At 42.2% G+C, this 12,421-nt stretch overlaps 4 protein-coding genes across 8 annotated transcripts in view; 2 read left to right on the top strand and 2 right to left on the bottom strand.

The window, feature by feature from the left end:
* Window positions 1-492: 492 nt before the first annotated feature.
* GstT1 (Glutathione S transferase T1) lies at window positions 493-1,680 on the top strand. The gene is made up of 4 exons (XM_020949168.2): window positions 493-738; window positions 850-952; window positions 1,010-1,326; window positions 1,386-1,680. The coding sequence occupies exons 1-4, from the start codon at window positions 621-623 to the stop codon at window positions 1,532-1,534; spliced, it is 687 nt and encodes a 228-aa protein (XP_020804827.2). The 5' UTR covers window positions 493-620; the 3' UTR covers window positions 1,535-1,680.
* Window positions 1,681-1,737: 57 nt separating this feature from the next.
* GstT2 (Glutathione S transferase T2) lies at window positions 1,738-2,907 on the top strand. Its single transcript, XM_086828614.1, has 4 exons — window positions 1,738-2,011; window positions 2,071-2,173; window positions 2,241-2,557; window positions 2,616-2,907. Exons 1-4 carry the CDS (start codon window positions 1,894-1,896, stop codon window positions 2,762-2,764), a joined length of 687 nt encoding a protein of 228 aa, XP_086684740.1. The 5' UTR covers window positions 1,738-1,893; the 3' UTR covers window positions 2,765-2,907.
* On the bottom strand, window positions 2,824-5,027 carry LOC110190013 (retinol-binding protein pinta). 2 transcript variants are annotated; one of them, XM_020960350.2, is made up of 4 exons: window positions 4,806-5,027; window positions 3,670-4,010; window positions 3,240-3,612; window positions 2,824-3,173 (listed from the first exon to the last, which is right to left on the bottom strand). In XM_020960350.2, the coding sequence occupies exons 2-4, from the start codon at window positions 3,969-3,971 to the stop codon at window positions 2,919-2,921; spliced, it is 930 nt and encodes a 309-aa protein (XP_020816009.2). In that variant the 5' UTR covers window positions 3,972-4,010; window positions 4,806-5,027; the 3' UTR covers window positions 2,824-2,918. The 2 variants fall into 2 exon arrangements, with proteins under 2 accessions (XP_020816009.2, XP_086684739.1); XM_086828613.1 differs by having other exon boundaries at window positions 4,646-4,947.
* A 763-nt stretch (window positions 5,028-5,790) lies between these two features.
* Mmp2 (Matrix metalloproteinase 2) overlaps window positions 5,791-12,421 on the bottom strand; it is an 83,183-nt gene continuing 76,552 nt past the window's right edge. For all 4 annotated transcript variants that reach the window (XM_020961540.2, XM_086828610.1, XM_086828611.1 and 1 more), the window contains 5 exons: window positions 10,939-11,079; window positions 10,204-10,343; window positions 7,501-8,177; window positions 7,290-7,431; window positions 5,791-7,226 (listed from right to left, as the gene is read on the bottom strand). In XM_020961540.2, coding sequence (XP_020817199.2) covers window positions 6,691-7,226; window positions 7,290-7,431; window positions 7,501-8,177; window positions 10,204-10,343; window positions 10,939-11,079 — 1,636 coding nt within the window. In that variant the 3' untranslated portion in view covers window positions 5,791-6,690. The remainder of the gene's footprint in view (window positions 7,227-7,289; window positions 7,432-7,500; window positions 8,178-10,203; window positions 10,344-10,938; window positions 11,080-12,421) is intronic.

Below are 12,421 nucleotides of genomic sequence, written 5' to 3'. Positions count from 1 at the left end.
TTGAAAATTTTAACGATGTAACCCCTTACAAAAATTTCAAAAAATTGGCAACAACATTTTTTGCCAAAAAATGTCTAAACCGACTCGCCTGTTGATGCTGATCAAGAATATATAAGATTTATAGGGTAGGAAATGACTCCTTCACTGCTTTTCAAGCTTTGGAACATTTTTTTTTATTGTGTTAAATTTTAAAAAATTAGTTTTTAATATATTTTATTATTACTTCGGATTTTAATGGCGAATCGAAATCTATATAATGTTTGGCGATCTTTGGGTTTTAGGACATTTTATGCTTTCAATTAGATGTAAAATAAAATTCAATGTTTCTTTACAATAAACATTATGCCTCATATGTTAAAAAAAAACTAAATAGTTCTTTGTAAAAAAATGATTATTTCTAAACTGGAAACTCTTTTAAAATTTAATAATTACATGTCTATTTAATGTAAATTGAAATTTTAAATAAGGTCCCCCCTAAAGCTAACCATAGTGTTGCAAAACGACTGAAATGTACTTTGAACTGATATAAAGCTTTCTGACACCTTCCCATCTGGTCTGGCTATTATTATTTGTGTGTTTACCTTGTTATAGTCAAACAATTGAATATAAAATTTGCCAAGATGTCAAAGGCAATTAAGTACTATTATGATTTCCTGTCGCAACCATCTCGAGCTTTGTGGATCGCCATGCAAATGAGCAAAACGCCTTTTGAAGATTGCCCCGTTGCGCTAAGAAAACGTAAGAACCATTAAAGCAACAACAAGTTGTATCAAAAGCCGGTTGTTATAATATTTAACTTATTATATTTATATATACTTATTAATATTTATTTTTCTATTTATTTGACAGAGGAACAATTGACCGACGAGTACAAGAAGATCAACCGCTTCCAGAAGGTGCCAGCCATCTTGGATGGTGACTTTCAGCTGGGTGAAAGTGTCTCCATAGTGCGGTAAGTTATCTCCTTAATTTCGTGATTACCTGGGCTCATAGTACATCTCTCTTTCAGTTATCTCTCGGACAAAGGTGTGTTCAGCGAGCAGCTGTATCCCAAGTCATTGCAGGGTCGTGCCCGCGTGGACGAGTTCCTGGAGTGGCAGCACTTCAATGTCCGATACGTCTGCTCCCTGTTCTTCCGCCAAGTTTGGTTGCTGCCGGCCAAGGGCCTGGCTCCGCCTCCAAAACCAGAGGCAGTTCAGAAGCTTATCAAGGATGTGGAGGCCAATTTGGGACTTGTCGAGCGCATCTGGTTGGAGAAGGACTTCCTGATTGGGGACAAACTCACGGTGGCCGATATCTTTGGCGCTTCGGAAATCAATCAAATGAGTAGGACTTCTTTAAAGCTCCCAATAGAATTGTTTTTATCCCGATTCAATCCTTTCCAGAGCTCTGTCAATACAATGTGAATGAGAAGCAATTCCCCAAGATAGCCAAGTGGCTGGAACGTGTCCGGGAGGCCACCAATCCTTACCATGATGAGGCCCATAGCTTCCTGTACAAGGTCTCCAAGCAGGGTGCCAAAGCCAAGATTTAAATAGAAGATTTCAGCTTCATTTTTTGTTTGCATTTATTAAATTTTTAAGACATCACTGTAACCACTTTGTGCCTTTTGTTTGTGTTCAGTGTCTGTTTGTACATGCTGGCATAGAAATATATTTAAATCTTTTCAAAAATGTTAAATTTATACCTTTTATTTAAGCTCCAACATTTGAATTTACCTCCAAGAGTGGGACAACTCTATACCATCCAAACTTTCAGCCAGTGCTGGAAGTCGACGACGGAATTGATCTTTGGTCTGGAGGAACCTTCTTTGTTGTGGTTCCTCTCAGTTCGGAGAAATTTTTTAAGAGTTGCCGGTAGTTCGCTAAAGAACCACAACAAGTTGAAGCTTCCATGTCCGGGTCAATTAAGTTCTATTACGACTTGTTGTCACCCGTCGCAAGGGGACTATGGTTGGCTCTGAAATTGGGCCAAAAGCCCATCGAGTATTGCCCCATTGCCCTCCGTAAATGTAAGTTAAACCAATCAATTGATATGTTTCTTCAACTAATAACTTAAATAATATTTTAGTTGAGCAATTGACCGATGAGTACAAGAAGATCAATCGCTTTCAGAAGGTGCCAGCCATTGTGGATGGAGACTTTCACTTGGCGGAGACCATAGCCATCATTCGGTAAGTGGTCTACATAGTACGATCGATGTTTCTAACTCTCTCCTACTCGAACATTGCCTCACTCTAGTTATCTTGCCGACAAAGGTCAGTTCGATGAGAAGCTTTACCCAAAGTCCATTGAGGCTCGGGCGCGGGTGGATGAATACCTGGAGTGGCAGCACCTCAATATCCGACTGGCCTGCTCCCAGTACTTCCGCGATGCCTGGCTCTTTCCCATAAATGGCCTGACACCCAAACCCAAGCCGGAACAGATTAGGCAGCTGGTGGAGAACGTGGAAACCAATCTGGGTCTGCTGGAGTTGCTGTTTCTGGAAAACGACTTTCTGGCAGGGCCACATCTAACAGTGGCTGATATCCTGGGCGCCTCGGAAATCAATCAACTGAGTGGGTTCCTAGCAAATTCTTTACCTTTCAAAATGTAAATATTTTCCTTCTTTTCCAGAGATCTGTCTCTATGCTGTTGATGGGCAAAGGTTCCCAAAAGTAACCAAATGGTTGGAGCGGGTGCGAGAGGCAACCAATCCCTTCTACGACGAGTCCTTGAAGTTTATCAATCACAAAGCCAAACAGAATAATGTTTCCAAATTGTAAAGAAGCCTCACGTTTGCCTCTTTTATCTGATACATATTTAAATTACAAAACCCTTTTACTTGCTAGCTTGATTTAGTTCCGTTTAGTGTTCATATTTGTACAAAGTTAAAGATTAAAAATTACTACAAATTACTATGTAAAAAGTGTCTACGGTCTAGTCAATGTCAAGTTTCCTGAAGGAGCCTTCGATGCCAAACAGGGATTCAGCATTGACGGGTTGTCCCCGTCTCAGCTTCTCGTTGGTGCCATAGGACACTTCCTCCTCGAAGAAATCCTTGTACGATATGAGCTTCGTTCGCCATGTATTGACCACATCCTGAACGGTACCATTGCTGCCTCCATATTCAGCTGGCAGGCATTCCTTGGGCACGTACTTGTACAAGCTCTCCAGTTTGGAGTGTATGTGGAACTAGGCGGAAACAGAGGAGAGTTCTTGCTAGTTTAATGTTTTGAAATATAGTTAGAGGAGGCTTACCCGCTTTCGGATCTTTTCACTCATTAAACTCTTGGCAATGGACATAAACTTCTCTGCACTGGCGGGCGCGTTGACGAAATGGAAGCCCTTGGGTCTGTAGGGATAGGCCTTGTCGCCGAGAACAGCCAGTTTCTTGACCAGAACCGCATCAAACTGGAACAAGTGACCGGTGCCAATGCCCTTCATGTCAATGATCTCCACAAAGCCGGAGATCATGGCGTTATCATCCTCTCGTATCTGAATTTCACCCAGCATGGTGTTAACCTGAATAACCTCGGCGATAGAGTACTTCTTGGAGTCATATTGGCCATAGCGGGAGATGTGGATGCGAGGACCATCTGGCTCCAAAGGCTGTGGCAATCGCAAGAGGCACCTAATATATTTTCACAAATTAACAAAAGAATAAAAGGATATTAAGAGGCTAACTTACCCCGTTTCCAGAATGCTCAGCTGCTTCTCGCCCACAAAACGATTCTTGTAGAGCTCTGGCACTGCTCCTCGCATGGCATAAAAGTTATCCAGCTTGAGCTTGCTCTTCTCCAGACTGTATTTACAGCCTCGCAGGAAGGCGACCAGGAACTGGGCATCCTCTCGCGCCGTCAGATGCGGCTGCTTGGCGATCCACGTGCGAAGCGTCTCAATATCCTCATCGATCCTTTCGGGCACCTCGGCTAGCTCATCGTGCGCCTTCTTGGCCAGCTCTGGGCTTAGGCTGCGAATGGTGTTCGACATGGCAACGCTTCTCTCCTTATCACCCAAACCACCTGTTTGCTGCAAAGCATAGGTTTGATTTATTGAAATTTTTCCAGGTGTGATTAGTCAACCCCAATAGTTGCTTTTGGCCCCGTTTCCGCCTAGTTATGACAGTAACTGGTGTCTCTCTCTGGCGATGCGATTAGATAGCACCCACGCCATATGGCCATCGCCATCGCCATCCATTCTTGGTTCGACAGAGTCTTGGGCCATGTTTTCTCGATTAGATTAACCATGTTGCTACTTAGGCAGAGATCTAAATCTCTGTGCTGGATTCCCAGCTGGTCACCGTCATAAAATAATGATGAATAATTTAACGGGCCTGCAATCTCCATTCAGGTACACTAAAACTTGAAGCAATTTAAAGATATAGGTAACGAGTGGGTTCTTGATTAGATTAACTACCAGGGGATCAGAGGTAAATCACCATAATAAAAAAAAATTTAATAACAAACACGAACGATGATAGAATGCTCTTGGATTCCACAAGAACTGACTAATCTTATCACTGGGAGTCACCAAAAAGTCTGATACATTGCTTTTCTCAAAAGATTAGTGACTTGAGCTTAAACTTATGTTGCTGCTACTGCTGCTGCTGCGATTAGTCACAGTCTTAAGTGTTAAATAGCAATTAGTTTTGGGGTCTCACGCACTATCTGGTATCAAGAACACATCGCCCTGACGGCCACCAAAGATAGGGCTTATCAAACAGGGATCACCAACGTTGGGTTCGGAATTCAAGTGCACGTAAACCAGATAACTGGTTGTCTTGCCCTGGATTCCCGTACATTCGTTGTCGCGACCTCTACTCACAATTGTCTTTAATTTAATATTAGCCGCTCTATATACATATATGCATATAAATTTCTATATATTATATATGTGCTATATGTGCCGCCTCCTCGCGAAAATCGAGTGTTCAACCGCTGGCTTTGACTGTGGGCGCGCGACTGTCACCGCCTCGCCGTGAAATTGCCGATTTTGGGTCTGGTTCTGGGCACCACATGGAGACGGGGGCATGGAGAACGTTGAATTGCTGGATCGGTGTGGACGTCACGGCGGCCTAGGTGACGCACTGCCTAATGGCAGTCGAACCCAACGGTGAGAGAGTCGAGCCAAGTGAGAGATCTCACTACCGGGTGTTACATTAAATTAACACCTTTTGTGTTGAACGGCGGCTAATGCATGGTTTTTGATAAGATAGATAGACTGTAATCATTACAATACCATTACGATCGGGGGGATCTACATGGCTCTAGATAACACACTCGCTCAAAGATGCCCCGACAGGAAGTGTCCATTCGAGTGGCATATTCATATCCCATATGTATCGATAGGAGTAACACGCAACACTTTCACCTAACACGACACCCGGCATTGTTATCAGCGGAGATTTCCTTCCAACTTGTCTATATATGAAGATAACGATATTATCGCAACGAACATGATACATTTGTTTATTTCTGTTATAAGGTTATATTTTTCTATGCCGCCTCATAGGAACTCTGCAAATGCGTTCATTTTGCTATCGGTGACGGCTCCCCCCATTTACGATTCATTTTTAGCTCTGTCATCATTCAAATGTGAAAATAAATCAGGGTTACTAGCCCTTCATTATCAGACTTTACTCCTTTTTTGGGGTTCCCAAAGGTGTGGTAGTAATGGTCTTACTCGTTATAAAGGTAAATATAAATAATATCACAGGTGTTCATAAAATCATATCATTACCTCACTTAAAAAACAAGTAAGAAGGTTACAACTGAGTAAGTATACCATTAATAATAAAAACCACTTCCACTGTGACGAAAATAATCGTTTTTTATTTATCTGTAAAATGTTGTTTCGATAAAAATGCCCATTAAAAGATGGTTTACAGTTCGTGGTTTATCTTAAGTAAATTTAACTTAAAAAAACGATAGCCAAAAGGTTTTGTTGTTGCTTTTTTGCTGGGTTGTTTTTCTTTCGTGTACAATCGCGCAGAATTTATGATAATATCACATTTACATATACATATATATAAATAATTAGAAGAGTTCGTCAAAAACAAACAAAATAATAAAGAGAGGATGCAAACGGTTGGAACGCTCACAGCTAGACACGGTTACGTTCGTCAATAAAAAGCAATACTATTACTTATTTATAAGGCAGTAGCGGTCCCGAATTTCAACGTGGAATTTCGGCATATCCTGTATACTTAGAACATTATTTATTGCTACATTTATGCAGGCTAATAGTTATGGTATAATTCATGTTTTATCTCCTATGCATATATATTATATATTGTTTATAGATCTGGTAAAACAGCCCTGCTATATGTCCAACAGACGCCGCCAGTATGCACAATTGGCAAGTGTCCATTAATAAATCGTTTCATTGGCAGTTGAGAGTTTCCTAAAGTCCTTTTTCTAGGATACTCTCACTTTAATGTTGATTTATCTGCCCTTAAAAACTAAAAGAAGGCCGCTTGGTCTCGTCTTGGGGGGCTATTAAGCGCCAGACTGTCACACAGTTGTGCTCTGCTATATAGTTACTAAACAATATTATCAAGGATCTTCTCCTTCATTAAAATCCAAAGCAGATCCTTTCTATTTCTCCTTAATTTATCGCTTTAATCGTTATGCAAAATGAGGGATCCAAATGAGGCGAACCATGGGGCTTAAATGATAAGGATTTCTAAGCCTAGACCCTTAATCCGATCTTAACTGCGCCATATGGTCGCCGAGAAAAGGGTGAGCAGCAGCAGGGGGAACAGACTGATCCCCTGCTCTCTGGTTGCCGTACTCCGTTCCGATGACTCGTTTTCCCCGGAAACTAATGGCGCTGTCCAACGTTCCTCATCATCCACATCATTGACACTCCGGGCACACTGCATCCACTTGCGGGATGACACCTTTGCCCTGGCATGGGCCACCTTCATGAGGTCATCATTGAATTCCCAGTAGCCCAGGTTCTTGAAGAAATAGGTCTTGCCATCGCTGTACTGGAAGGCATCATCGATATTGTAGCCCACTCCTGACCAGATGGACATGTCCCGCGGATAGTCATGCTCCACCTGGCCGGTGTAGTCATCGATGCGCCAGTAGAGTGTGCCGCTGGTCAAATATGTCTGATTGTTGTGACCCCAGACGAATGAGGCATCGATGTGGGTCAGAGTGGGAGGCAGTCCCAAGGCGACCAGGGGTTTCGGATAGCCAGGAGCCAGAGTCACCGAATTGAACACATAATACTGACGACCTGACAGAGGAAGAAATCATATTAAACTTCTAATTGATTCCTCTATATTCTCTATATGCTTACCTATAAAGAACACTATCTGTCGCTGTTTGTTTTCGTACACTGCATCCACTTTGGTAAAGTTCTCGGGCAGAGCAGCCCAGTGTCTTCTGGTCTCTGTGGGATAGCCGCGATACAGGCCCTCAGATCCGATGCGCCAAAGGAACTGCAAGGCAAAGAGTTTTCAAGGATTCAGTAGAGATCTTCTAGGATATATGCTTAGCTTTGTACTTACCGGTCCCCGGAAGATGAATAATTCACCTCGGATCATGGAAATGGCATCGTAGTAGGTCATGCAGCTATCCGGCTTGGGTTTCCGTGGCTTGTGGTGGCTGCCCTGGTTCCGGTGTCCACCGTTTGGATACGGCCTGCCAGTGGGTCTTGCCGTGGTCGTGGTCGTTAGGCGTTCCCGGCTCCTGTTACGTTCCCGTTCCCATTGCTCTCGCTGCTGCTTAATCTGCCTCTCTCGGTTCTGGCGCTCCCTCTCCCACTCCAGTTGGCGCTGCCTCTCCCGGTGACGTTGGTCCTGCTCCGCTCGCTCCTGCTCAGCCCGCTCCCTTGCCGCTCGCTCCTGCTCTGCACGCTTCCGAGCGGCCAGTTCTCGTTCTCGTTCCCGCTCCCTTTGCCAATCCCTGTTGGGATTCCTGGTGGGCACGGGCTTGTAGCTCAGGGTTCGCATGGTGGTGGTGGTGGTGGTGGTGGTGCTCTGCGTGGGTGGTGGCTTGTAGGGGCCCCAGGTCTTCTCCTTGGAACCATACAGCTCCTGGATGCCGTTGCGATCGTCATCGGGCAGCTTGTTGTCCACCTCATTGCTCTGATACCATGGGAACATGACCGCGTTCGAGTCCGAGGAGTGGCCCAGTCCCAGCGAGTGACCCAGTTCGTGCAGGGCCACGTTCAGAAAATTGGTTCCTGCAATGGGAATGACACACGGAATGCAACATAAATACACGCTGACTACGTTAATGGCCGGCAGGCACAAAGTGGGGTTAACCTAGGGATGGGTGATGGGTGCTGGGTGAGTGTTCTGGTCTCCGACTCCTTGGAGACGTCGTCGCCTTGACGACTTTGTAAGTGGCATAAAAATGGCGACGCTTGCAACATTTTAAAATGGCTGCCAACGTCACGCGTCATGCTGACAATTTTTTATTGGCATTAAAAACCATTAAAAATGCCGAAGCACAGTGCCGGAGGTCTGAGGAGGTCTGGTAGGGGGCTCCTTCTGCGTCCGCTGACGATTTATTGTGCTAAATTACAAAACGCAACCGGCAAAGCGGCATACTGCAGGCGACGCGTCGCCATTTCTTCTCCATCCTACTCCTACATCCTGCTCCTGGCCCTGCTCCTGCTCCTGCTCCTCTTCCAGCTCATCACCCTGGTCGAAAGGCCGCAACGTATGCAGCCTTTATTGATTTTACTCATGTGTGTGGTTTCGGTTTCACACATCCTGGCACTCGTAAAAAAATGTAGACAATTCGCAAAAAACCCATAAGCTTCATTGGATTTCTTTCTAAAAACTTTATGAAACCTTTTTTTCCGACGTTTCAGGACTTTGTTGAACATATTTTTCAATGCATTTCTTTCGAGGCTTTCTTATGTTACTTTTTATGCAATATTGATCAAAGTTATATCTTGCCTGTTTTATTAAAAGTTTATGGATAAAAAAGGTTAAAAAAAATAATAAAGGTTAGAAAAAAATCAATTGCTTTCATAGATTTGCTAAATTTTGTACAAATTTTAAGCTCCATAAAATTAAATAGAAAAATGCTTTCAAAAATTTAGCACCTTGAAAAATCGATCTAATAACTCTTATTCATTATTTAAGTACATTATTTGTTAATTTCTTTTTACTAGTTTTTAGTATTGTATACTATTACAGTATTTTATTTTATACAAGCTTGCCATATTTTTTACTACTTCTTTTAACTTATATAAATGTTTTAAAAATTAATATAAAGAAGAAAGGAAGACAACTTCCAGAATGAATTTAAAATTGATCATAACTTTGCCAAAAATGCATTGAATTTAATTTGGAAAACTGTTCTGTGCTTGTTTTTATACAGTTAAAAAATCTGTATACTCAATTTATAATTTTACAAAATTTCATTCTTTTCCAATTTTTCACAATTTTAACGATGTAACCCCTTATAAAATTTTCAAAAAATTGACCAAAAATTTTTTTATTTCCAAACATGGCTAGATTGACTCGGCTGTTGATGCTGATCAATAATATATATGATTTATAGGGTCGGAAATGATTCCTTCACTGATTTACAAGCTTCTGAATAAAATAATTATACCCTTCAAGGGTATAATTATTATAAAATATTCTAAATATATGTTATTTTCCTATCAATCAATGGATAATTACCTCTAAGTATGTAAAGTAAATAATTGTTATTTTTATTACTATTTTAATAGAACTACTTTTCTATACATACAATACTTTTTACGTTCAAGTTTATATACTTTTTGAAGAGGTATTATTTTTAGGAATTTGTTTAATATTAAAAAGTATTTTAAGCACTTATATCAACCAGTTATTTTTACAGTTTTTGTGATAGTCTTTGTTTAATCATTGCTAAAATTTATATGTCTTTATTATAAAGACAGATGCTTAATATCGAATAAAAAGACAAAGAATAAAGAAAGTATATTCCATCTAGCACAGTATAAATATCAAGAAAGTAAATGAAAAGCCTCACAAACTATTCGCAATAAATGGGTTAATTTTACTATTAAATCTGAATTTAATAAATTTATAACTAAAGTGAAAGGACCCTTAATTTTTTCCGAGTATACCAGCACACAACCCAAAAAATGCCACAGACCAGACTGTGCCGCCGCGGAACATTATTATGGCAATCTAATGCAATTAATTCACGTCATTCGGCGGTGCGCCATGTGCAACTGAGTTGATGAACCGTACTGTACTCACCGCGACTTTCATCCGGATTGTAGTTCCAGGTCTCGTCCGCATCAAAGTGGGCATCGCCGCCGCGCCCTTCGCCCGGATAGAAGGCGTGGGCCAGCACCTGGCCGGGTCCATCGAATTTATAGCCATCGCCGTGCTGGAGCCTGCAAGGAGGTGCAGAGAGGAGAGCAGGGATTACATAGGGGATTATAAAGGAGCCAGAGCCACAGCTCAGTCATATTCACGGCTTATCTTAGAACAAGCAGCTGGTGAGCATAAACTCTTTGATTCGTCGGTGGGATGTCCACATGTCCATCGACTTTGTCATCCATTGGAGACGGCGGCGGCGGCATTTCATCATCGCCATCGTTGCACGGTTTAATACTTGGCTTATTTATCGTTCTCTCCCCGGGTTTTAAGTGCAATTTTATGTGCCTTTGTTTATGGCCCTAAAGCGCGTCATTTTTTATGATCTCTTTCACCCGGAAAGCTCCTCGCGTTTTACCATCAACACGGAACAGGACATACACAAAATTCAGTGCACAGAAAGAAATATACGACTAAATTGGTCTGACAATTAGTAATGGAAAAATAGGGAGGTTTATGGATTTTAAATCGATTTTCTTTCTTTAAAAATCATGAAAACTTGGAGTTTTCTAGCTCTTTTCCCCATTGTGTGCAGTAAATTAGGACCTATATATGTTTTTAGTTATATTTCACCTTCTAATATGCAAATTTCTTTCTTCCCTTATAACTTACCTTGCAAAGAGTATCTGTATGTCCGCCTGGTCACTGTAAACCTCACGGAACGTGAGCTTGGAGTTGCTTTCCCAAACATTGAGGGCCCTTTGCACCATCATACGGACCTTCGAGGCATCCGGCATCGTCTGGTTGACCAGGCTGCAAAGATATAAGAACAGAAATAAGGATATCAACATGCTAAGATATTCCACTTCCACTTTTGTCTTCCCCCCTTGCATAATTTGAACTCCGGCGAAAGTTTCCTATATGCAAGTGTGTAGGCCTTGGTTCCTTCGCTTATCTTGGTATACATATTTTGTTAACCGCTAATATGGTGGCCAGTGCCAGCGAAGACAACACCCTCAACTTTCACTTTGTCATGGTAAAAGTTTACCCCGCTTAAAGACGAAGGCGGGTCCTTGGGCCCCGGACTTTGGTGGTTTTCACTTAGTTTAGTATTTTGTAAATTCTGTGCAAAGTTTGGCAAACACACAGTGTGTCTACAGGTACTGGGACCTCGGGTCAAAACCGCAGCGGGTTTGGATTTTTGGGGACAAAGACAACTCTCCTTGATTTCCGTCAGCAAAGTTTGCACTCCCCGGAAAAGCTGAAACTGAGACCGAGTCGAAGCTGTGTGTGTTTGTGTTTGTGTCTCCACATTTTATGCAAATTAGTTATGTTTCTTTTATGGTGGAACCGTCTGCTGTTGTTAACTAACGCAGGACTAAAATAAAGAAAAGAAAATAGAGCAGGCCCCGAAAGTTGAGCCTTTTTTTGTGGTTTTACCCAACAGAGGGACCTTGCCTTGCCTTGTCTCTTTTGGCATATGCCTTGTGTCTTTTATCTACCAATTTCCCCTGACTATTTTTCTTTTGCCTGGGCATCCTTTCACCAGGACTCTCTCTCTCTGTCTCTGGGGGCGTTGCGTATGGCAGGCTCTTCAATATGCATTGAGGCATTTAACCACTTGCAACCGGGCTGATCGCTTCACTTAAATGGCTTCCGCGTGGTTTTCTTTTTCCTTCTTCCTCCACTAACTGCTTCGTTTCCAATTACTTCTTTCGAGCCATTGAGCCCGGGGCATTGAGATTTATCCATCGATGAGAGATGAACGTTTTCCCAGCTAATAAGTCAAACATTTAGATTAATCTTAGCCTCAAACTGAGACTAATTGACTTTTCTTTTGATGGTTCCTTAGTTGAAGTGTTATCCGAATCCAATCCATGATTTTTCATTTCGAGGGAATCAAAGGACTCAGCACAGTTTAGCTGCCAAGGCACACACACACTCGGCCATAAACGTCCTTGGGGCTCACGTACTGTCAACTACCGCATGTCTCTTGACCTGCTCCCCAGGACCTCTTTGACTCCTCGATCTTCTTGGTCCTAGAATCACCGTGTCGCAGTTCATTTCCATTGGACTCGACAAAAACGTGCTCAATTGCAACGCCATTTGTTTGCTCGGCCGTTGATCCGTCGGAGGCCCAAGTCTCTGGAATTGG

Source organism: Drosophila serrata, unplaced genomic scaffold, assembly GCF_035046125.1.
Source record: "Drosophila serrata isolate PLE 108 unplaced genomic scaffold, ASM3504612v1 contig_184, whole genome shotgun sequence".
Lineage (NCBI taxonomy): Eukaryota > Metazoa > Arthropoda > Insecta > Diptera > Drosophilidae > Drosophila > Drosophila serrata.
Note: the sequence above shows the minus strand (reverse complement) of the source record. Positions and strands in the feature narration are given on the sequence as shown.